General features: G+C 48.6%; 1 protein-coding gene and 1 long non-coding RNA gene across 2 annotated transcripts in view; one reads left to right on the top strand and one right to left on the bottom strand.

Moving 5' to 3' along the window:
• LOC122372516 overlaps nucleotides 1-25347 on the bottom strand; it is a 52951-nt gene that overhangs the window by 4105 nt on the left and 23499 nt on the right. Inside the window, exons 5-12 of the mRNA XM_043349750.1 lie at nucleotides 23449-23568; nucleotides 22819-22889; nucleotides 21500-21779; nucleotides 8914-9018; nucleotides 7642-7775; nucleotides 7375-7471; nucleotides 6491-6658; nucleotides 2772-2921 (exon numbers count right to left, since the gene is read on the bottom strand). Coding sequence (XP_043205685.1) covers nucleotides 2772-2921; nucleotides 6491-6658; nucleotides 7375-7471; nucleotides 7642-7775; nucleotides 8914-9018; nucleotides 21500-21779; nucleotides 22819-22889; nucleotides 23449-23568 — 1125 coding nt within the window. The remainder of the gene's footprint in view (nucleotides 1-2771; nucleotides 2922-6490; nucleotides 6659-7374; nucleotides 7472-7641; nucleotides 7776-8913; nucleotides 9019-21499; nucleotides 21780-22818; nucleotides 22890-23448; nucleotides 23569-25347) is intronic.
• LOC122372525 lies at nucleotides 17762-21251 on the top strand. The gene is made up of 2 exons (XR_006254885.1): nucleotides 17762-18290; nucleotides 19627-21251. It is a non-coding gene; the product is annotated as an uncharacterized LOC122372525 (long non-coding RNA).

The raw sequence follows: 25347 nt of genomic DNA, 5'->3' as shown, positions 1-25347 counted from the left end.
TGCGTCATGGTGTTAGAAGTAGACTGTACCGCATGGCAGGACGGTACTGCGGCGCAGCCTACCCAGACACCGCCTTTCCGGAAGGCTCATAAGGACAGCGATGCTTTACATTGGTAGAACCAGTGGCGCAGCCAGGGGGGGGGGGGGTCAGAGGGTCAGCTGACCCCCCCGAAATTTCTGTCAGGGGCCCGCTCGAGAGAGAGAGTGAGAGAGAGAGAGAGAGAGAGAGAGAGAGAGAGAGAGAGAGAGAGAGAGAGAGAGAGAGAGAGGAGAGAGAGAGGTCCTAATCTAATCGGACGAGCCCGCTTCGAGAAATGCCCACTGCGACACCTCGGGTGAGGGGTCGGCCTGGGGCCCCAGGTGGACAGGGCCCGGGCCCCCAGGAGAACGGGCCCGGCCCCCTGGGTGGATGGGACCCGGGCCCCCTGTAGATGGGTCCGGGCCCCCGGGTGGATAGGGCCCGGGCCCCCCGGCGGATGGGGCCCCGGTGGATGGATCCGAGCCACCGGGAGAACGGGCCCCGGGTGGACGGGGCCCGGACCCCCGGGTCCCGCGAGAACGGGTCCAGGCCCCTCGGGTGGATGGGGCCCGAGGCTCCGGGAGAACGGGCCCGGGCCCCCTGGGTGGAGGGGGCCCGGGCCCCCGGCTGGATGGGGCCCGGGCCCCCCGGGAGAACGGCCCTGAGCCCCGGGTGGACGGGGCCGGACCCCCGGTTGGATGGGGCCCGGGCCCCGGGAGAACGGGCCCGGGCCCCCTGGGTGGATAGGGCACGGGCCCCTGGGTGGATAGGGCACAGGCCCCCGGGTGGATGGGGCCCGGGCCCCGGGAGAACGGGCCCGGGCCCCTTAGGTGGATGGGGCACGGCCCCCCGGGTAGATGGGGCCAGGGCCCCCCGATGGATGGGTCCGGGCCCCCGGGAGTACGGACCCCAGGCCCCGGGTGGACGGGGCCCAGGCCCCCGGCTGGATGGGGCCCGGGCCCCCTGGTGGGCGGGCCCCGGAGCCCCGGGTGGACGAGGCCCGGAGCCCAGGTGAACGTGGCCCGGGCCCCCGCGTATGGATAGGGCTTGGTCCCCCATGTGGATAGGGCCCGAGCCCCCGGGTGAATGGGGCCCGCTAGGGTGACCCGCTTGCTTCGCAACGCGAATAAGGGGTATTTTCGATCGGTGGGCGTTTGGTTGGTCTTGTGTCTGTGGGTTATGTATCCATTACGGTCGATTGCCTTTTGACGGCTAAGCATTTTGGTTTTGGGAAAAAATATCCATCGCATCGAGGTGCTCGTGTCTGATAATAACCATGCGTTCTACTATAGAACATGCCAAGTGTATTTCATGACATAGGTTGGCGTAGGTTATTGAAGAGTGAAAGCCATCGATGAATTACTATGTAGAGGTTTGAAACATTTATATTCTTAAGAATATTGTTGCTCGTCATGCAAAAGCGATGATTGGACCTTGGTCACAATTGAATGCTCTTCCAATCTATGCCCATTTCAATTGTCAAACATACCAGGTTATGTAGCAAAACCCCTGTAATTAAGTAAGTCATAAGCAAATGCTATTTTCTCCAGCAATTTGTTCCACCTTGTTTTTGATCAATTAGCTTTTCACAATTTTCCCATGAGAGGCGGTAGGTACATTTCTCTTGCCAACAAGCGTTGTTTGAACCCGCTCCGTCTGACAGTCACCCAAAAATAGCATTAAGTCCAAAATCCGTCCAAAACGTCAATTTTTCAAGCATAAGTGCCCTCACGGGTGCACGTGGCGCGTGCCATCCCTGCACCGCACACCATTCGATAGCCCGTTCGATTCTCATGCACGATACTGTGTTCCTCTTGCCGATCGGACCCACGGTTACCGAGATACTGCACGGGGACCGGACCCGTGTCGGGCAAGTTGAGCCATTGTCGCCCATTTTTGCAAGCCGATTTATGCATGTAAAGTCTATGACGCGAATTTGCACTTTTTGAGCACGCGCCATGTGCTCACCACCGGCCCGATCGAGCTGTGACTCTTCACAGGCACGTTACCCATCCTTGTTCTATAAGTTGCGCGAATTTCAGCGCACTATGGAAGTTACGTCGCGATCAGCCGCTTTTTTACGCGAGTTCTTCGCGAAAAAAAAAAACCTTAGGGGGTTGCATCAACCCCTCCCCCCTGTGCCGGCGAGGGTTAAAACTTCTTACGAGCGAATTCACGTAATGAAGAAGAATAAAAGCACAATCTACTACAGCAGCCAATAGATGACTTAGGACAGGCACATGGGACTACTTTTAAATCTTGTGCGACAGAAGCAGGCAACAGTTCCGATTGCATATAGTTAATATGCTATGCATATTGCGGAATTGGGGCTCATATCGGACTGAAAGATACGAAGTCATACGTCATAGTAACATATTTCTGTCGTGGTCAATTTGCGTAAAAAGTGAAGACCGGATGATTACCGAGCTACTGTTCTATGCAAATTTTCTGATTCAAACTCGCTCAGGGTTATCGTGCAGGTAAAGGGGGCCCGCCCAGCAGAATGCGTATGAAATATGGAGAGATTCTGAAAAATGGGTGGGGGCCCGCACACTAGGGGGCCCGCTTTGGAAGTGATGACCCCCCCGAAACGAAATCCTGGCTGCGCCACTGGGTAGAACTCTTTCGACTGAATAAGTAATAGCAATTTATGTCTGATGCGCGTGAATATGATATATCGTTCCGTAATTCACATGTAGAATGCTGCGCTTCGCTCGACGCCCGACAATCTGACGCTGTCTCTCGCTTTTACCTGTATGTTGACGATGCGTGGTAGCGGTTGGGACGTGTTGGCTCCACCTTCTATCACGATACCAAGCAGTGGCTTGTTCTTGGGTATCGTCACCTTGATGTTACCCTCAGGGTCCTCCAAGATCGGGCTTGCCGGGTAAGAATCCATCTCCTGTCGAGCAATCATTGTTCAGGTGTACCTATTTCTCGCCGAACATAATAACCACAACTAATATCTGTTGTGTATACAATTGTGGGCCACTAACCGTGGACTAGTATCTATGATAAAAATAGGTTTTGTGACGCCGCAACGCCTAACAGCCCTTAACCAATTAATGTCACATGGAAAACTGTTGCTAACGTGTTGGACCGTCCATCAAATCGATCAGTTGAATTTGACGACGACAAATGCAGTGCAGTTAAAATTAGTTCAGCGTGACATTGCACGGTAACAAGTGCATTGAAGTTGATTTATTTTTCAGAGCTGCCTAGTATAGAAACGTAACACCATAAGGTGTTACTACGCCTGATTAACCCTCGCCCTGGCAGGGCATTTTTCATAAAACGGCCTGGCAGGGGGGGGGGGGGGTCGATGCGACCCCCCCCCTCGCGATTGGCTCCTATGGCACCTAGAAACACCAAATTAGGTAGGTAGGTGGGCCCCTTAGAGTTCTCGCCCCTGTGCAAATTTGGTTGCTCTAGGTCAATATTTAGGGGGGTTTTGGGGGGTATAAATGTAAAAATGTCGCTAAAAACAGGTCAAAAGTTTTTCGCTTATAACTTTTGATCTAATTAAGATAGAGCAAAAAGAAAAGCACCAGTGAACTCAGCACGTCAAGGCGCGTCGAATGATATACGTTTTAGCTTGCTTAAGTGTACTTCAAGTTTTTCTTAAATTTTAAGTATACTTAAATTAATAAATTAAGTTAAAGTTAGCCAAATTGCATCATATCGCATATCATTCGATTCGGCTGATCACCAGGAACACAATGATCCCATTTTTTAAGCTCTAGCGTCATTATGTGCCAAGTTATTGGCAAAAACGTCACTTGACCTCAGTTGACCTCATTTGACCTGACCCATGGATAAGTACACCAAACAAAGAAGCACCAAGTGACCTGCTGTTTACGAGCGAGCGAGCGCAGCGAGCGAAGCGAGTCTTTTCAATATAACGGAAAAATCTCAGTATGAGCGGCCCGGCCCGGCCCGGCCCGGCCCGGCCCGGCCCGGCCCGGCCCGGCCTGTAACGCTTTTGAGAGGCTTATATCTCAGCAACCGCTGGACCGATTGGCCTGCGGTCTTTTTTGCTGGGTAGCCCCATCCCTTCTACCCCGTAATTGACTACTTTTGATACATGTCAGCGACCGTCGTGGCACGTGCCACGTGAAAAGTCAAGGATGTTCAAGCTGTTTTGCAAAAGTAGTGATTTTGAGAGGCTCATATCTCAGCAGCCGCTTGGGCGATTGACTTGCGGTAATTTTTGTAGGGTAGCAGCATCCCTTCTACCAAAAATAGGATACTCTCGATGCATGTGGGTCACCCCCAGTGCACGTGCAAAATACAACAATAAGAAGTGTCAAATTTGTTCCCATTTTAACCCGCGCCCTGGTGGGGGGGGGCTATTTTTTGCCCCCCCCCCCCCCTCCAGACTTTTCGATATATCTCCAGAACCGCTGCGCCGATCGCCACCAAACTTTCAGTACCCTCTCGGACATCAATTTTACACATCTTGACCAAAAAAATTTCCAAAGGCTATGATAGGTTGGCAGGAAATGACGTCAGAGTGACGTCATGTTCTGCCGTTTTCGACCAAAAAAAGGGTTTCGCGGGAAGAGCTGTTAGGCCTATAGCTTTGCAAATACAAAAAAAACGATAAAGACATAAAAGATGTAGAATTGACAGGGCTACAGAACTGCTATCTCGGATTTTTGAAATTTTTGGATTTTAACCCACAAAAATCAAAAAATAGATTTTTTGAATATAATAGCCGAAAAATCCAAAAAGTTTTTGGAATTTCGCAAAAACCGGAATATATATATGATAGTCTTTACCGCCTTCTATCCACATACCAAATTTGAGATTGATAACTCTTTTTTTGGCCAAGTTATAGCGAAAAAACTGTTCAAAATTGATGACGTCAAATTTTCAAACTCAATTTTTAGCAATTCTAGACCCCGTAGCGCAAAACAAAGACCACCATTAGACTCCCCGTGACGAGCTGCATCGAATCAATACCCATTTTATGCAAAACTATCAACTTTAAAATTTGACCTTTCTTGACCTGACCTTGACCTGACCTTCACCAGAAAGTGACCTAAGCTGTACCTGATAGTCTTATAATTAACACCATTGAGTTGGAAATGAAAAATTGGCCATAAAACATGCATCGCACAACCTTAGTACCTAATGTTAGGTTCATGTGACCTGACCTCTGACCCTTGGTGACCTGAACTGTGACCTGACCTGGTATTGTCAGTGACCTCTTATAGCAACATATGTACTAGGCAACTGAAGCCCTATCGCTGATTCTCGACAAAATGCGTTTTCTTCGGTGTTATAGCGCATTCCCTAGATGACCCGTTCACGGTGAAACATTTCATCTTTGACCTGACCTGTGACGTCATCGGTGACCCCGAGGTCAATGAAATTTGGTTTCCCTCGACAAATTTGATAGGCCTTTCGAACACCGTTTGAATTTTGCGGATCCGTCAAGTAGTTTCGGAGATACGAGGGGGGGCAAAAAATAGCCCCCCCCCCCCCCACCAGGTCGCGTTATAAACAGACCCCACCAGGGCGCGGGTTAATAACTCGGTAATTACTGGGACGATTTCGCTGAAACTTGGCATACAGGTAGGCACCCACCAGGCAATGCATTCACATGTGTTGCGGTTAAGGTGCTACTGCACGTGCGCACGTGCAGGGGGCGCTTCCAGATCTCGAGAACGGCTGGGCCGATTGCGCTCAAATTTGGTACACGGTTGGGGACCAGTTAGTAGGGTGCCGTGCAAAAGTCAGTTTGGACCCCGTTTGCACGTGCGCACGTGCAGAATGCCGCTTCCAGATCTCAGGAACGGCTGGGCCGATTGCGTTCAAATTTGGTACACCGCTAGCGACCGGTTAGAAGGGTGCTTTGCGCAAGCCCGTTGGAAGTACCCTCTCGGGCTTCCGCACGTGCAGCCTGCAGGGCTCACTATCTCGCTCGCTCGTTCTTCGCCCAAAAGGCGTTTTACTGGTAAGTACTGTGGTTTCAAAGCACAAAACTGATAGAACGAAGCGGATATCTCCAGTATTTTCCGAATTTAGTATTTTCCCATAGGCTTAACATTACGACGTAATGATCTCTAACTGACCTCAGGTCAGTGACCTAAAAAAATCCGAACTATATGTTATACAGCTCGGTGAACTTAGCACATCCTGAAAGTCTGAAGGAAATCAGTGCAAAACTGTGAGTTGGACAGGTGCAAAAAGAAAATTGAAATTTGACCATGACCTTGTACCGGTTTTTCTGACCTGGTGACCTGACCCAAGGTCACCCGGACCTGAAATTTTCAGGTCATATGTAAAAAGGTTGCCCCATAGGCTGTGCCAATTGCCGTTTTTACGCTATCTTCGAAAAACCTTAGGGGGGGGGGGTCGCATCGACCCCCCCCCCCCTGCCAGGGCGAGGGTTAATTTAGGAGTGGAAATTTTCAATGCATCATTCCCACCCGATCAATCACAGTCCCCCGTTCGGCCACTGACCGTTTCTGTCAGGGCGCTGGCCGGTCGCAGTCGGGTCAGGTCACTGCTGAAGCTCGGGTCCCCGGTCGGCACTGAGGTCAGTGACCTGCACCGGTCAGGGAGGCGCGACACGGCGGTCACCGGACCGGCCAGAGCCGCCCGCAGTGCGCCGGCCGGAGACAGGGCGCCCTGAAACTGGAGCCCGTCAGCACACTGACGGAGATGGCAACACACTAATGGCGCCTGTCAGGGGCGCGGGAACTACTTTCCGACTGGGGGGCACACCATAATAGAGATCAACCTAGGGCACCCCCAAATCTAGTTTTCTCACCGGTTTTAGGCCACTTATTTTTCACCCCTCGGCTTTTTCAAAAAAAAAAACATTTGCAAAAAAAGTGTGGCATTCCGTCTCAAAGCTGTGGGGGCACCGCCCCCACGGCCCCAGAGTTGGAGGGGCAAGCTGCCCCCACTGCCCCCCCCCCGGCTCCCGCGCCTATGGCGCCTGTCAACACACTGAGCGGTTTGCACAGTGCCCAGGCGGTCAATATGCCGTCAGGACCGTGTGCCAGGGCCGCCAAAGACTGCTTGGCCTGTCATTGCGTTGTATCTGGCAACGCCTGGGCGGTGGGCACGATGAAGGATATTGATCCAATCACTGCATGCATCTTCCCTTATGCTTAGCCTCAACCCAGGGAAAGTTTGATGATGAAGGATAACCTGTCCGCTTTGCCCCATCGATCAGAACATCTGACGTAAAAAGGCATTCCAGTCTCATCCTGGTGCGCCCATATTGGACGGTGGATAAGCCGGGGCTGAAAAGGCACGCCCCCGGCCGCAGCTAGTGTAGGTAATGGATGTCTCCACGTGCTTTTATCGCCGGACGGCCCGCCGAGGAGGTGACTTACCGTGCCGCCGTGACCCGCGTGGCCGGGGTCGTCTACATGTCTGTGGAAGACCACCCGCGACCGGGCGGCCAGCGGCCAATCCTCTTCGCCGAGGCTTCTGAGGAGCACGCGCGGGCGTCAGGGACTCAGTTTGTGCGCATTTTGGTGAAATGTTTGAGAATAAGTTACGAGTACCTAAGGAGTTATCGGAAACCACGGTGATTTCAAGATACGTAACTTTTTATTTTGAATATAATATAATCAAAGTACAGTGTTGACATCACCTACCTGTGATGAGGGGCTGCGTAGGAGCCATTGGGAAGCTCGATGCCAGAGTCATCGCTCGGGGATCGCTGAATCTGCGGTTGCCGGGGCCGCCACCAGGCGCCGCCACCTGTCTGGTGATGGACGCCAGCGCCAGCCTCTCGGAAAGGTGAAATACAGTGATAACATACCGCTGACACGGACAATAGGTAAAGATCAAATTCAGTGATTGCATGTCACTATTTTATCGCAATAAAAAAACGCAACGGGCTCTCATTAGGATTGATCGGAAATGACATGGCTTTGGGCATTTTTATTGTGTGCCGATTCCAAAAAAAAATTGATACCTGTGGCATACCCAAGATTCTTACAGATATGGGCATACCTACCTACTTCATGCTGCATTCTCAACGATGTTAGGTTGACAAGTACACAATCGTCCTTGACCCTGTCCCATCCCCATCCATGGCCACAACGCAATACTGAGAAAAAGCCTCGGCCTGACGTTGGTCCGATCCAACTTTACCACAATTCAGCCCAGCGTGGCTAGCTGGCGGTCTGAACGGGCAGAGTGCCCCCAGGGGTCCCGGCCAATACCCCTCGGCCTGAAATAGAGCGTGGTGCCGTCGGAGCAGCCACCCGACTCGGGACAGCCACCCCGGCGGCCGGGACGAATTTATGTTTCGCAGTGACCGCTCGGAAAGAATTAATATCAGCAGCAATGCTGCGTTGCGTCACTTTGCCAGGTGCCGGTTCAGGAAATCATTAGGTATCGCCAGTGTCACACCGGCACCGATTGTAAAACGACCGGTGCTAGTGCGAGCCGGGGAAGAAAGCGATAAGACCTGCAGGCTACCACTGTGGCCGATGTTGGTCGATGCTAGAAGTGTGCTTTCTTTCAGGTCCACATTGAGTGCCAACGGTGTAATGAACAGTGAATTGTTTTTTTTTTTTCTTTTGTTTTTGGTACCGAACTGCCAAAAGGTAATTTACATCGAATGAACTAGAAAATTATACCAATGCTAGCCCGAACCTATCAACTCAAATAGTAATCCAAACTATTCGGGTAGGTGTATTTGAAGTATTATTGCGTGCCTGAAGGAAATGAACTGCAGAGTGGTCAACTGCAAACGACCATTTCGTTCCAGCATCATCTCTCTGTCATCCCATATGATGTCGCTGGCGTGATTTTTTTTTTTTCTAGAAGCGCGTGAGGAGCCCAGTTCTTGCCCGTTACGTGTTCGGATGGCATTTTACCAGCAAACGCTCCAGAAATGTGCGGCATTGACTACTTACCGAATGTTCAAAAGGACGCCGTCGGTCCGAGTGGTAGACCATCTGATCGAACCGCACCTGGTCGGCCGGCGACACGATCTCGCGCAGCTCCGTCAGCAGCGTCAGCTGCAAATAGAACACGGTGACGTGTGAGCAGTGGTGAACACGCAGCAGTAAGGGATGTCATTGTGAACAATGGTGTGTATGTTCCAGGAATATCTCTTTCAGATTAGGTACTCGTGTAGTCGTTTCGCATAGTCATCAGATGCCTCGTAGTTCGTATCATCGTTTGTGTATGCTTTGGATCGATCAGGCCAATTAATCATTTGCTTTCATCCAATCTTATCCGAGTGATAAGATATGCATACCGAGGAGAAAAACAGCCCGATTTAAATGTTTCACGATGGTTTTTCAGTTATCGGCGAGGAAAACAACGATGAAATATTGCTCCCTTCGGGAACATAATTTGATAATGAAACTTCCTGTCATGTCTCCTGATGCCAGCGCTCTTTTTGCTAAGGTTCTAGCGGAGGAAAAATTACAAAATAAGCTGTTTTTGGCTATGGGGACAAGGCCATCCATCATTCCGAAACGCGAGATGTAATAGCCGCTAAATTAACTGTAGCTACGAGCACGGCTGTCCAGCAGTGTTCCAAGAACGGAAGAACTTGCCAAATCACTATGCCCTACTTATTCATTCTAAAAAAAAAAACACCGGTCGCTACCCATGAGCTGCAAGCTGGTCAGTAAAAAACGACGCGCAAGAACGATTCCGCAGTAATTTTTCAAAGACCTTGAATTTATATGAACAATTTAACTACTTATCCCAATGCAGTTTGGTATATAGTCATGTTTTAGCCCAGACGAGGCGTAATGGCGGTGTCGTAAATAGACATACTTCAGATGGACCCGACAGGAACGTTTTCGGTGTACTTGGGTCGTGAGGGGACACGAATTTCATATATCTTGCTTTGCTTGCATTTAGGGAACAAACGGGCCAAGATCAGGAAGAATAAGTGTGTTTTTAAAGCGACTGCTCGAAGATAAATGTCTGTGTTTTCTCCATATTGGCAGCAACAAATCGTGAAATTGTGAATTCTGTTTCAAGTTGTCCATTCGCTTATCGGCCAACGTGATGAAAAAACCTGAAGCGTACGTAGAATCAGTGACCATAGTAGCCAGTAAAGCGGTTCTGGCAGTTTCAATAGATTTTGGAGAAAGAAATGCGTGTGAAAGTTAAGTATACTAGGTGCGTTCAATAAGTAAGTTCCGGAGAGCAATTACATAAAATTCACGCGGTCTACGCACGTGATTTTTTTCAGAGATTAGAATTCTGACCTTTATGTCGAAGTGACCGCATTTTCAGCTTCTTATTCTATTTCTGTGACGATATGGAGCAGATCAAATAACACCATTTTTTAGACTGCTTTAGAAATGGCATCGGCCACCCGAGAGGATCAACGTTCAGTGATACGATTCCTAGCTGTCCAGGGCTAGCCGGTGGCTAACATCCACGTCAACTTCGTGAATGTGTACGGGAGCCATGCTCTTAGTGATTCCGCAGTTCGGAAGCGGAAGAAAAAGTGTGGGGAGGGGAGGGAGAGCGTGCGCGACCTGGCACGTGCAGGCAGGCTGAGGACGATGGTCACAGCTACTGACGTCGCCAAAGTGGAGGAGATGGTGATGGCCAACAGAAAGATTAGGGGAGATCCGTGTAAGACGCCCAGGGTCGGTAAGAGGCCCCATCGCTTTTTTTACCAAACCAATAATGTTATTTATTTTTTAATGTTCTTGTAAAGCAGAAGCCCTCTTGAAACAACAACTCACGAAACCTGAGGTATCAGGTGCGTCGCAGCGACTTTTGGTAAGCCTGTTTCTGTTTTTGCCCCTTTACTTGCTAGATATATGCATCTTTATCACCCTTATATATCTGAAAAAACAATGACTATCAAATGCAATCTTATCTCATCGAAATTGTCACATGTTAGCTTCAGAATAGACCATGTTCTGGTGCGCTGCAAATGTCTCATAAACCATAAATATTGTGACGTTAAAACACTGCATTTTTTTAAGAGGCCCTCCCTTCGAGGATTATAAAACGCCCCCCCGATAAAAAACGCCCCCGATGCTAAAACGCCTGCACCTGCGGCAGGCGTGGCATTCTTTTTTCAAGGAGTTTGTTTTTGTTTCTTTTTTTCTGTTTCTTTTTCTAGAGGTAATAGGTACAATTTTCGTTGGTCATCAGCGTTTGGTTGTGCTAGTTTTCGCATTGTTCGAGCGCTTTGGAAGTGTTATTGGTTTCGATAACACCGTATTTGCTTAGCTTTTCGAAATAAAAGGCCTTGCAGCTGTGTTCGCAAAACGTCTTTTACAAGTCGACTTGCCTTGTTAAACGCCCGAGGGGGGGGGGGGGGCGTCTTACCATACCCATAGTGTAAGAGGCCCTTTTGCAACTTTTTCCAAAATGTATAAGTTTACGGTTTGTGTACCCCCTAGATTCATTTTGAATGCAAATATGTATGGGAAAATGATGCATGCTCACAGCGCATGCACACGTTAGCTCTTAAATATTATCAGTTGTCTAAAAATAGCAACTGAGCTTAAGGGGGGGCCTCCTGCACCACTCTCCCCTACTGTCCAGGCGATAACAGAAAGCCTAAACATAAGCCTACGCCAGGATCATTAGAGACCATCTCCTGCCAGTAATCGCCAGTTGCCGCCCCGAGAAGGCTCGTGGTCGATTCATCCTCCACCAGGATTGCGCGCCTCCTCACCGTGCCCTCGTGGTGAGGGATGCCCTGCAGGCAGAGGGCATCGAGGTGCTCTAACACCATCCCTACTCTCCAGACGTTGCACGCAGTGACTATTGGCTGTTCGCAGACATGAAGAAAAATCTCCGGGGCCGGAGGTTCGGTTCGTGGTCTGCACTCGGGTCTGCTTTTTACCAGTATGGCGAAAAGACCCTCACTTAAAGCTTCCGTGCGGCCATCCGGGACCTGGCCAAGCGATGGGAGCGATGCGTTCGCCTGCAGGGCGAGTTCGTCGAGCCGTGAGCCATGTTTGGTTGAGATATGCCCAAAAATAAACGAGTTATATCAAAACGGAACTTACTTGGGGCATTCCAGGACGATTCAACAGGTGCATAACACCCGACCCCCTCAGATTTGCTTCTAAATTGCTATACAGGGTTATTCTGTGCCCAGAAGCAGAATCTGAAATTGTCAGACCCGTAGAAGCAACAGTTTCTGAGTTATAGCATTGGGAAATTTTGGAAAGTTAAAAAACATAATTGTATTTTAGTAGCTATATCTCTTCGAAAACTTTTATTAAACTATAAAAATTATACATATTTGAACTCGCCACATCACAAGCTTTCTGATGGTATGCAAAAATTTTCAAAATTTTTAATTTTTAATTTTCCGAAAATTGTTCAAAAATTTATATCAATTTTTTCAAAGTGTGACCAGTTAAATAGAATTTATTTTTTTAGCTTTTATTAATGCTTAGGGTATTGGGAAACTATATTGTGAAAATTGGAGATAGGTATTTTTTATAAATATTTTATTTTATTTTTTACTTTCTCCATGTAAATATACCATTTTGCTTTGATATGGTGCCGACGGTGCTATCTCGGGAACGGATGATCGTAGCGCGCCGGACGAGGCGGCAATGGAAAGATCTCAACGAGATGGATCTAGACATTGTCCGAATATTGTTCTTAAAGGTCACGGGTCAGGTCAAGGTCAGGTCAAAGACCAAAATTCCAGGTTCTCATTCCCCGGCTGCTCCTGAGGCACTTTCATAATGATGAAGCGATGTGAAAATCGCACAGCATGCGTCCAACTTATTTATAAAGGCGGTGAATCAGTAAATATGCAATCACAAGGTGAGGTCAAGGTCAAAATCAGGTCACGAAAGGTCATGATGAATAAACAGGGATTAGGGACATGCGACACATGTTTTATGGGTTATTTTCCGATTCCAAGTCAATGGTGATGGGCATTTGACCATTCGGGACCAAATCAGGTAAGATTAGGCCAATGCCAAGGTCAATGTGTAAAGTTGCTGTTTCTATGTCGGCATTAAAATACCTACCTAATAAAATTGTATGATATATGGCTATACTAGAGTAATGAGTGAAATGAAATGAATAATTTTTACATTTGTCTCCGTTTCCAAATTTCCATTTGGCCCATCCCGAAACCTATCGCTATATCATCTGCGCCTGTGACAGACCAGTCACTGCGAGCTCGGCTCGCTTGAATGAGCCTTGGCGCGGTGACAGACGACGCGCCGATCCATGTGGTCAAAACAGCACAATAAAATCATCGGGTGCCATAAACGCATAGGGTGACGTTGGTCGCTGGTCACAGCTGCGCGGGCCAGTTGCGAGATGGGGACTCCAGTCTTCCGAAAGTCACCGCATGCGACAGTGCTTGTGAACCGTTCGTGCTTGGAAATGTCACCACGTGCAGCAAGAAATTACTGCCAGGATCCGTTTGATTGTCATCATCCGAATCGAGTGCTGAAAGGAGTTCAGAGAGTATCCGCAAGACTAGTGAGTGAAGTGAATGACGACAGGGTAGGAGTGGTGCATTTTTATGCGTTTCCTGCCGGAAACGACTGCTTAAAGACAACAACACGACCGCTGTCCATGCTTTCCAAAAGGCTCTGATTCCACGACTGAAGGAAAAAAATTCCGTCTTTGACTAAAATCAGATACTTTTCAGACGGCTCAGCAGCACAGTACAAAAACCGCTTCAACTTTTCAAATATCTGCGCTCACAAAAGTGACTTTGTGCTAGACTGCGACTGGCAATTTTTTGCCACCTCGCACGGGAAAGGCGCATGTGACGGCGTGGGAGGCACCGTGAAGAGAGCGACCGCTCTCGAGAGTCTACGCAGGCCCACAAGGGAGCAAATCACAAACGCGACCGAAATGTTTGAGTTTTTAAGTGACAAATTCGAGACTACAGTGAACTTTGTATTCGTGTCGAGGGTCGAAGTCGAAAAAGCTGCAGAACACCTCAAGGAGCGTTTCAGCAAAGCGGTGGCAGTGAAAGGCACGCAGAGTCTGCACTGCTTTATTCCGGTCAACCACGAGACACTGCGAGTCTCAAAGTTGTCAGGGGGACCAGGCCGGCTGGTGAAAGTGCACCGCAGTAGGGCACCGAAAAGACGAAAGTGAGCCCGCGTAGACTTGCCAGCACCCCTGCCGTGTGTCTGTATGGTGGCTGTCTGTGCACTGTATTGTTGGTGATATGTGTGCCCAATACATTTCAACGAGCTGGTCACCAAAATGTGTGTTGTATTTCCTTCGTTGAACAAGGGATTGGTTGACCTGACCATGACCTGACCTGATTTTGTCCCGAATCGTCAAATGCCCATCACCATTGACTTTGAATTGGAAAATAACCCATAAAACATGTGTCGCATGCACATAATCCCTTTTTATTCATCATGACCTTTCGTGACCTGACCTTGACCTGACCCGTGACCTTTAAGAACAACATTCGGACAATGTCTAGATCCATCTTGTTGAGATCTTTCCATTGCCGCCTCGTCCGCGCGCTACGATCATCTGTTCCCGAGATAGCACCGTCGGCACCATATCAAAGCAAAATGGTATATTTACATGGAGAAAGTAAAAAAATAAAATAAAATATTTATAAAAAATACCTATCTCCAATTTTCACAATATAGTTTCCCAATACCCTAAGCATTAATAAAAGCTAAAAAAAATTTATTTAACTGGCCACACTTTGAAAAATTTGAAATAAATTTTTGAACAATTTTCGGAAAATTAAAAATTCAAAATTTTGAAATATTTTGATACCATCAGAAATCTTGTGATGTGGCGAGTTCAAATATGTATAATTTTTATAGTTTAAAAAAAGTTTTCGATTAGATATAGCTACTAAAATACAATGATGTTATTTAACTTACCAAAATTTCCCAATGCTATAACTCAAAAACCGTTGCTCCTACAGGTCTAAAAATCTCATATTCGGCTTCTGGGCACAGAATAACCCAATACAGCAATTTTGAAGAAAATCTGAGGGGGTCGGGTGTTAATTTGCACCCATGAGCTGTTGAATCGTCCTGGAATGCCCCACTTATTGAACATACTGGTAGACAGCCGAAAACAAAGGGTTAGAAATTCAGTCGAAATCAAAGACAACTAGATTCAAGAAAGGGAGCATATCGGGCATTACACTACTCGTAACATCCGATATTATGGAACTGTTAGGCGGCACGGGCGGACATCGATAGCAGCGCCTCTATCGGTCACTAGGGAAAGCTGGGCTGTAGGCGACGATATACCGGCTGAGTTGTCACACGTTGAATAGGTTTATAGCCATCCGTCTTGTGAAAAAGTTGAACTTTTGCCTTTAATATTTCTACAGGCAATTTTAGAAGTGTCTTCACATGGTTTACAAAACCGTTTAGATTATTGTATTCACTTCAAGCCTTCCCTATTGTTCTTGATGATGCGGGAACTATTTATAATTAGTGTTTCTAGCTGAGTAAAAGAACATACTGTGCAAACGATGAAAAAAGCATAAATGGAAGATTTTAAATGCAATTTTCTCTAACAATTAATGGTAAATTCTCTACATATCCAGGAAAAGGTGCATGCTAACTGATAGTTTAAAGTTCTTGGGGCCAGTTGTTTTCTTCTTTTCTTACGTCGCCCCAATGGCCGCGAATACACTTGTGATAACGCCTATCGGGAAATTAACATTTTTCCTTGCATAGAATGAAAACGCTAATGCTTACGAAATGGTTTCTCTCATTGGAAAAATACGCTTCAATTGCACTGGAACGCACAAAGCAGAAAAGCTCCGTATAATGTTTGTGCTGTTTGATACCTACTGTCAATAATGGGCAATGGCAAGAACGAAATATGCCTATTATAATGCTGATTTTATAGGAAAAATATTATATCACGTAAGCGGTCACAATTGCATTTTTCCACTTCTTGAGGGGAAGACCATTTTAGCCGGATATCCATGAATTTAAAAGCTAGCTGGCCTATACGTACTCTGCCAGGAATTCTGCTAGGTGAAACATTTTCTCAGGGAAGAAGTCCGACTTAAGAAACTCCAATAACTTTGGTTATGGGTATTGTTAGGTTAGGGCACGGTAATACCTGACAAGCAATGCTTTTAATTCAATTTATAAAATCGCTGTATTGGTCATAAATCCCCATCGACTATAGTGATTATCATGTCGATCGAATGTCGATTGCGATTATACAGACAAATTACTAATGGTGCATTTTACATGAGTCGACCTGAAATAACACTTTTATCATCCAACTCAATCGAAAAAGACCCAAAGAATTTCAGCGTGAGCTGTCGGATATACCTATGCTTTGCGTAATGTCTCAGAGTAGTGCGCAGCTTGAAAATGCTGAAGGTGAGGCTCCGTAAGCCCCCTATTGGTATTCTGGCCGTATGTGAGCACAGGCCATCGCGTCCAAGTGGTCGTCGTGCTGTTATCGCGCGTCGAGCTGGCAGCGCGACCAGTTTTTATCGCCCTCCGGACGGACGAAACACGAGAGCGTCGCGGACGGCTCCGGAGCCGAGGAGACTGTCTAGGAACGTGACCGGCCGGTGCGGCGGAGTCGGTCCCAGATCTACCGTCCCCGGCCGCCGCGGGCACGCAGCGCCCCGGCACGGCCCGCACGGCCCGCACCGGCCCGGCTATCTCCAGATTAAGTGACGACGCCCGCGGGGCCGGCAAATCGTCGCCATTCGTCTGGCGGAAATGTTTGGGTCAGCCGGATGCGGGGCACGTCGGAGCGCGATCGTCGGCTGGCGGGGAAACGAGACGGCCCGGCACCGGCCGCGCCCCTGTTCAGTCACCGGCAACTGCAGGTAGCCAATGGCCAGACCGAGCGGGCGATTGCAATCTTCGGAAGGGAAATAGATGGTGTTTTCGACAGAAGCCCGGCTTCGTGAGCTATAAACACCTGGAAGCGAATATATTGGAAAAGGGTGAAAATTGCTTGTTTGGTTAAAACTCTGAACTCCAGAAAATTCGTGCCTTAGTGTTGTTGTGTATGTGTCTTTAACACTCGCACGATTGTATGTCTACCCTGTTAACATTATATCAAAGAAAGAGTCATGCCTAACAATTTTTACGTCAGCGATATCAAGTTCCGACATTCAGCACCACAGCCTAATGCGTGATAATTCCAGTGCCGCCCAGACATAACAACCAACTTGGTATTTCTGTTCCACACACGGGTTCTCTAAGCAACAGCGTCGCAGCTGGTAAAGAAGCAGCCGAGCTCACACTATTCGGGTTCCGACAGCAGCGTCCTGCGCATACTAAAGGTGGCTAATTAATTCCCGCCCAACGTCAGGCCCAGAGGGACGAGCAGCGTGAAAGGACTGGCGCAGAAAGAGCTCCGTCTTTAGGCCTAAACGCCGCCTAACGATTGCCTTGATACGGTTCACGATCAAAGTTTGTAGCGATTGAAATGGTGCGTAGTCACTGGTTCTGGTTATGAAAAATGCATCAGATGACGTCACAGGCAGAGCGAGGCAGACAGCTCACCTGTCCGCAGGCCGTGAAGGAATGCCGTTGAGGACTGTGTTGGAAACATATTGCACAAGGCGGACAAAGAAACGCCCGTTTCTCCGGAGTGTGAGGGTGCACTTCGGTTATCATTCCTGGTGACTTTGTCATAGACATCATTAGGTATAGATTCACATGCACAAACTCGGTATGTCAAGTAAAGCGATTGAGCTATGCAGGCCAGTGACAGCGGTCAGCGATTGCCGAACCCTTTGGCCTGGCGCCGCCCCTGCCTTTCTGCGGCCTCCAGCGCCTCCCAGAAAAACAAGCCGATGCGTTCGCCTCCACGGACTAACTCGAAGGTGTCGGAGCTGGAGGTGTGCAGCACGGCTCGCAAAGGGCGGCTGCTCGTGCCGACAGTGCCGTCTGGTGTGAGTTGCGCCGGCAAGGCTGTCTGAGTTGAAGGGAACCAGCCGCGCTGACTGCCTGGTGTGAGCCAGTCGCTAAGATAGGGCTGCCTGCAGGGAGCCGGCCGTTCTGACAAGGGCGTGTGTTGTAGACCAGCCGCTCCGACGGAGCCGTCTGATGTGGAACGTGCGCGTCGACAGTGCCGGCGTCTGAAGTGAGCTTGCCGCGCTGACTGTGCTGTCTGGTGAGAACTGTATTGACAGTGCTGTCTGAAGTAAGTCAGCCACTCAGTGCTGTGCGCGAGCCACCTGTGCTCAGCTGTGACGGTGATAAAGTGATACAGCAAAGAGTATTTTTCAAAATCCTATGGGAAAGATTCAAAGCAGCTGGTTTGGTTTTGTGTTGAGATAAGTTGTTTTCTTTGCGAGTTCTCTGAAACGATGTGGAAGAAATTGAATACGGTAAGTACCGAAGCATTGCGTAACGGTGGGCCATGGTAGGTTGAAAAAGTTTCAATGGCTTGTTACGAGCCACCCTATTGGCTACCCTCACACGAGTCACCCATATTGGCTACCCTCGCACGAACCACCCTCATATGGCCCAGGGGCGGATCCAGAAAATCTCCAAGGGAGGGGCCATTAGAAACCAGGAGGCCCCCCCATAATCCCACCTGTTGGAGGCCCCATCTTCCCACTTGTTGGCCCCCCCCCCCAAAAAAAACTGCGTCTATTGAGCTTATCTAGCTGTTCAGGCAACATCTCAACATCTGTGCAGGCTTGGAGGCCCTCTGTGCAGGTTAGGAGGCCCTGTAAAGTGGTCATCTCTGTGAGTATAAGAGACCTCCAAGTTATGAAAAGCTTTACCAATCTTCTAACAAAGAAGTCTTCTCAGCTAGTCTTCTAAGAAATAACTAAGTGGGTAGTTTAAAAAAAACTCATCGGATTTCGGCCACTTTATTTTCAGGAGGCCCCCTTTTCAGCTTTTTAACTTTTTAACTTTTTATTTTATTTTTGAAAAAAAATCGGCCAAGGGGGGGGGGCATGGCCCCCATGGCCCCCCCCCCTTGTATCCGCGCCTGTGGCCACCCTATTGGCCATAGCTTCTAAATATGATGAACGTAAAGTTACTGTAGACCTTCGATGACACGGAAGCTAAATCGCTGATGTGGTAACAAAGGACTTCACCATAATTTCCGCTCGTCTTCGCTGCATATAGACGCCCGGCCTGTATTGATGCAAGCTTTGTGCCTCTTTCGTGCAATCTATTTTAGTTTAGGACGATCGTCCGATTGACAGTGCAGGAATGCTGTTGCATCCAAAAGTACTGCATTTCTCAACCTCTGATAATAGTCAATTTTCTTCTCCAGTCATCTAACTTGTGAGTTGGGTGTATCGATAATGGTGAAAGGTGGTCGTTATTTCGTCGCAAGTTGGGGTCTTACGATTCATAGCCAGGTCCGTATATTACTTTCTGTAGACTTCTATTTGGGTAAGGCATTGGCCCACAACACCTATTTCTTTCGTAGTTATTTGCAGCATATGTTGTAGAGGGGCTTTGCAGCGACTTATTAGGAAGAATAGAAAAATGCATTATGTCATTGTTGATCTCATTTATGAAAGAATTTCGTTCACGCTACAGCGAACACCACGATGCGCAAATCCAAGCCATGGTATTTCAGATGTTCTCTCTTCCAAGAGTGCGTCATAGCGCCCCGGTTCTCCTGAACTGTACAATGAAAAGGTAAACTACCAGGTTTTGGTGAATTCTATCACCTGGAGCTCTAATCTTTGCCCTCAGGTGATTCTGGCACTGGTCCTGGCGCTGGTCTGCGGCGTGGGGTCAGTGAGCTCAGCCGCAGTCCGAGGTCACCCTCGTCGGGTGCGACAGGTCTCCTCTGGTGGTGGTGACGCCGTCCCGTCTGAAGGTTCCGGCACCACACTGCTGATACGTCCGACTCTGCTCCAGCTGCCCCCATCGCCGGCTGATCAGCCCGGGTCAGAGACCAGCCAGGAGACCGAGTCAGAGGTCAACGAGGGGCCCGGGTCAGCTGCCACCCAGGGACCCGGCAGTCAACAGAGCCAGGGTAGTCCCGGTGACGCCGTCAGCGGTTTTAACGGAGTGACGATCCTTATCCGGCCGACTTTAATCCAGCTGTGACCCTGGCGAGATTGTACGGCGAACACTTGGTGGGAACCAGCAGCCGATGAAGGCCAAGTGTCGGCTCTCTTGGGGCTCAGAAGTCAATGAACTTTGTCTGCATTCCTTCGCTATGTTGCATTAATATAGCGCTTCATGCATATTTGATCCAGTTTTATACAAATTGGGTTATGAATACGATCATATTCTGTAGTTCTGGTCGGTCTCATAAATATGCAACGTCTTCTACAAGATTCTGAATGATAATGTATTTAAACTGCCTGACTCCTTGCAGTTTGGTTGAAGCGTAAGCGTGTCATTTGATATCAAGATCTGATTTATTTTCTGCTGGAATGAAGGCACACACTTCTCATGATTATGTCAAGCAGGCTCTCTGAATCCTAATTCCCGAACAGATTAAACAACTGCAGATCGATTTCGTTTTTAAACTGATTCCTCGTAGGTACAGCCCTCTGCAAACTGCGTGGTAGGTATTCTTTCTTCGACAAAACCGAGCATAACGCGGATACTATGCTATCGGTCGCTCGGAAATCATAACAGCAAGATGCGCGAGACTCCGCACCTTAGATTGGCATTACCATCGCATTCATTTTCCATCCAGTTTGGCAACAAAACCCAAAAGTTTATATTTGCCCCCAAAACAAACTTTTGCATTTTGTTGCCACACAAGGCATATACTTTGTTTAGTGATATACCCAATCGAAAGAGTAGAGCAAGGCGCCTCTATTTTCAGTGAGTTCCGACCGACTGGCAACATAGTCTTTGAGTTATTACTGGTTTTGTCGAAAAAAGAATACCTACCACGCAGTCTGCTGAGGACTGTACGCCTAGTACGGTGAGGTTATTTTATTGGAAGCGTGCTTTCCTATATAGCAATGCATGCAAGTTGTGCAAACTTCCGATTGACTGTTCGGGGTTACTTACTACGTATGTGCTGCGCAGGGCCTCAAGATTTGATATTCATTCGGTGTTGTGTGCCACGGCAGTCGGCGCCGTCACTCCATTCAGAGTCAGTGTCATGTTCGGAATATGCGCCGTCGTCACTCGCTCTGATGACTCCAGTGTGCCCGTCATCGCTCACCCATGAATAGTTAATACCCGAGTGGAGGGGTCGATGCCCGCGTGGCGTGATGTCTTTGTATATTGAACACGGACAGTGATGCGTCAAATGATGGTGTCTGACTGCGCATGGAAGGCCTCCCTTTGACGATAGCGTAGCGTGTTTTTTTTTACAATAGGAAAGTATGTCCCTCCTGATTCTTTTTTGTGTCCGCTGTTTGTGATCCTGTCCTACGTCGATTCGCTTCTACGTATGCCTGCTTACCCTAAGCTTTGCTATAAAGCTGTTTCATGATGGGCATTACCTTGGTACGTTGGTATGTGAACGAATGTTCTTGAATATATAAATACTAAATAGTAGCAACAGCCACTGTCTGAATAAGCTCAAATTCCTGCAATCTAGCACATCCACTGAGCACATTCCACACCCAGCCTCTCCCTGTCGGCGGCTCACCTTCTCTGGTGCCCTGAAGAGCTCGAGCAGCGATCCGACCAGGCGGACCACGTCCACCTGACCGGCCAGGTAGCGGCGCACCAGCTCGTCGAACACGCCGAACTCGTGCGCGCCCAGCAGCACCGACGCCTTCTCGTACACCATCACCAGTGACGGGTCGCCCCATTCGTCACCGTCGTCGGCAGCGGCGGAGGGGGCGGGGGCGGCCTGCCGGCCGACGGGGGCCGCGGCGGCACCGGCCGGCTGCCACTGGCCGTGTCCTGCGCCTCTGTCGGTGGCTCTGGTGGGGGAGCGAGAGAGAGAGAGAGAGAGAGAGAGAGAGAGAGAGAGAGAGAGAGAGAGAGAGAGAGAGAGAGAGAGAGAGAGAGAGAGAGAGAGAGAGAGAGAGAGAGAGAGAGAGAGGAGGGGGAGAGATAGATGTCAAATACCGTCAGCTGGGATAGCCAACGTGTCAGATTAACTCGGCTCTGAGTGGCATTATTGAAGGGGAAGTGTGATTATGTTTGGCTCGGGTAGCAGTGATGTTCACGAGAGACAATACGGTATTCATGTGATGGCCTACGAGCTCTCAAAGGAGTGCTCGCTATTTTCCGGAGTTCCGACCGCTATGGGGAAGGGTTGTTGATGCATTGAAGTTAAGGACATACAAATTGGATGATGTCGGTTCATGTAATGACAAGGAAGACAATGAACGCGCTAATTAATGTTTGTCGAGTTCTACACATTTCCTCTACTTTCCCTTTTTTGTCCCTGGAAAAAGAGGGTCGACTGGGCATCACCCCCACCCTCCACGTCTGGTTGGGGATGGGGGGGGGGGGGCTAATCAGCTCCTCCCGGGTACGTCGAACCATGCATTGTGCCCATCTAGCCGAAAATATCCAGCTCGGAACCGGCTCTGCGGCGCCACACACGCCGTCGGCTGGGAGACAAGCCACTCGGGGGGGGGGGGAGTGTCGCGGGGGGCACAGAAGACGTGATGAACACCGACGGTGGCCCACCGCGGAAACCGCAGCGGGATCAAACAAACGACGACGCCGCCCGTGTGCTCCCCACTCGGCTGATGAGCCCCCCCGGCACCGGTGAACGCGGATAAACACGGAGAAACGCGCCCAGGGTGTGAGGTGACGGCAGACGACACAGAGCAGGGGCAGCTGGGCAAACACATCACAGACTAATGTGTCTGGCCATAGACCTCTGTATACCGAGGTCAGAGGTCTACCGGTATACAGAGGTCTATGGTCTGGTCATTGTGACATTGCCGAGAGAGGCGCATTGGCTACTGTGCCCAGTCAGAGGTGTGATGACGCGACTCGACCCACCTGCCGTCGGTAATGGCGGTCTGAAACCGTCCTCCGCCGGTGTCGCTCGTGGCGTAAGAGGCGCACGGAACCTGTCGACGAGAAGGGTTTTGTGGAGATGATCAAGTGGGCTCTCAGAGCGATAGGTTCTCCTCGGGAACGAATACGATAGGTCCTCAGACCAAATGACCTCCTTCAGAGGATTTGATTTGATTGATGTTTCTAATTCAATCCAGTGTATGCAGGAGAACAAAGCCATTTAAATATGAGAGACCCGATGCGCTCATATATTTGATGTTTGCAGATTACTAGGCGCATATCTTCAGTGTTTTTATGCATTTTATTTGTTTTATTTAGCGCATCAGCTCCGATTATCCGGGGCCGTCGCATTGATCCCGTCTTTGTTTACAATAAATTGAACTACGCAAAAATATTCCAGGAAAGCTTGAATAGCTGAATAGATGGTGTTGAAATTTTGCCTTATACAAAGTAGCTACACATCGGTCACAATTGAAATGACGCTATAATAAATTGTTTCCGTCGAGCCGTTCATTTAGGCATTTATGTGTTTGTATACCTAATGTTCAAAGCTTATGGGAAGGAGTACGGCGCAACACTCGTTCCCCCGACATATGCTGAATCGTCACCTACCTTTCCGACGGGCCGGATGGTCATCATAGGCGTCTTGCAGTACTTGAGGATGCTCACGGCCTCGTCGTGGGTGATGTCCAGGAAGCTCTGGTTGTTCACGTCCAGTATCTGATCTCCGACCTACCGACCACGACAACAACAGTCTGCTGAGGCGACTCCGTATGCAAATTGGCCCGGATAGGAAAACACCCGGCCGGCCACCGGGAGCACTTTGTCATCGGACAAAGTTGCACAGGAATTATGTCGACAGTAATTGCTCCGTGGTGACTCAGAGTCGTTGTCAAACTAGGTCGCTGGAGGGAGGCTCAGAGCCCAGTATAGGCAGTATATTTTGGTAGGCAATAACGCGGTTATTTTTATGCTCTGGACATGTTATCAAGTATCAACCAGAGAGAAATTGTATATATTTGTGCTAATTAATGCTCTTATGATTGACTGTTGAACTGGGGGTTGTTTGTCTTGCATTTCTCTTTAATCAAGCCCTGTGTTCCAGTTGGGTAAGTCATGTTACCCGCTTAAATATTCAATTATTAAATTTAAATTGTTTAATTTCCTGGTCCGACGAACTGAGAATGATCAACACAGCATTCGTTGTCAACAACTTCAGGCTTAATAAAGACGAAACATATACCTATCCCTACAGCAGAGCTCCAGAACAATTTTTGATCCCAGATAGCCTTTTAGCGTCACTCCGAAGATATTGTGTTTATTCACGCTATCTGCATATTAAATCATAAGTGTCAGTGGAACGCTGTTTCAGTAATGCCCTTTTATCGAATGGTCGCCAGCGGCCTCCATTGGACAGTTTCATGGCGATTTAATGTGACCCGCATAACAAGGGTTCTGCTCACAGACTCGGACAAATCGATCTGTCGTAAAACAGGGCCGATTCAGCCACACTCATAATGTGGTTCATTGGGATTAAGGTCTGGAGCCCATGCTCATAAAGGGCTAAGCACGGGACGTTAGCAGTATTTATGAGAGAGAAACCGCCATCGGAGAAGCGAGGCATGCGCGCATTATTTCCCTATAAATCCCCGTAAGCGCTGTGAATTCACAGGCCGAAATTCCCCGAAAATCGGGACAATAAACGTAAGCACATGCCGATTAAGGAAATCGGACAAAAATAAAAATCATGGAAAACGATGTATCCGTGAACATTTTGCTGGCGCCACCGTGCGCCCCATAGGAGCCGAAGTTGTGAGTCGTGGAGTCGCTTGAACGTTTCAGTGGATCCACCGAGTCGTGAAATATGTCCGGTTACAACAATTTCTTCACGAAAACGCCTGAAGAGCAAAACAGACTGAACAACAAACTCACTGGGTGGAGTGGTTCTATAACGAGCATGCTTTCTTTGGCTCCGCCAGCTATATAATGATGTGATCCAATTGTGTAATGTGCACGTTATGTAGGCGTTGCATATTGGAGTCAATTGGAATCTCAAAATAGGGTATAGTTTACGGTATAAAAGTGTATGTCAGGTGTGAATTTAAAAAAGTCTGTCATCATTTATGTCAAACAAATGATGCGGGCTCCTCTTTTTCCCACGGATAAACATATCAGTTAATGCCTCGTTCTCTGCTGATGGCGACGCCAGGCAGGCAGGGGCCTGGCTGTGCAGGAGCCTTCCCATTCGATCAATACTGGCCTGAGTTATGGCCAGGTCCGATGTCACTTTGTCGATATGTGCCGGAAGGCCGTATTTAGGCGACATGCAAACCGTGAGATCGGGCGCGGTTCGCTGACTGGGTGGCATGTGTATCTTTAGAAGCATGCGTTAAGGTTTTTGCCTTCACTATAGCACTTGCTTTTAGTCTTAGTCCTTCCATTGCAATGTAGTTATTAGTTAATGAGCATGTCATTGATCTTCAAGCATTACGATCAATTCATAAAATCCTT

The sequence above is a fragment of the Amphibalanus amphitrite genome, unplaced genomic scaffold (genome assembly GCF_019059575.1).
Source record: "Amphibalanus amphitrite isolate SeventyFive unplaced genomic scaffold, NRLGWU_Aamphi_draft 001368F_arrow, whole genome shotgun sequence".
NCBI classification, from domain to species: domain Eukaryota; kingdom Metazoa; phylum Arthropoda; class Thecostraca; order Balanomorpha; family Balanidae; genus Amphibalanus; species Amphibalanus amphitrite.
The sequence above is the reverse complement of the archived record's forward strand: the minus strand, read 5'-3'. Positions and strand labels throughout refer to the sequence as shown.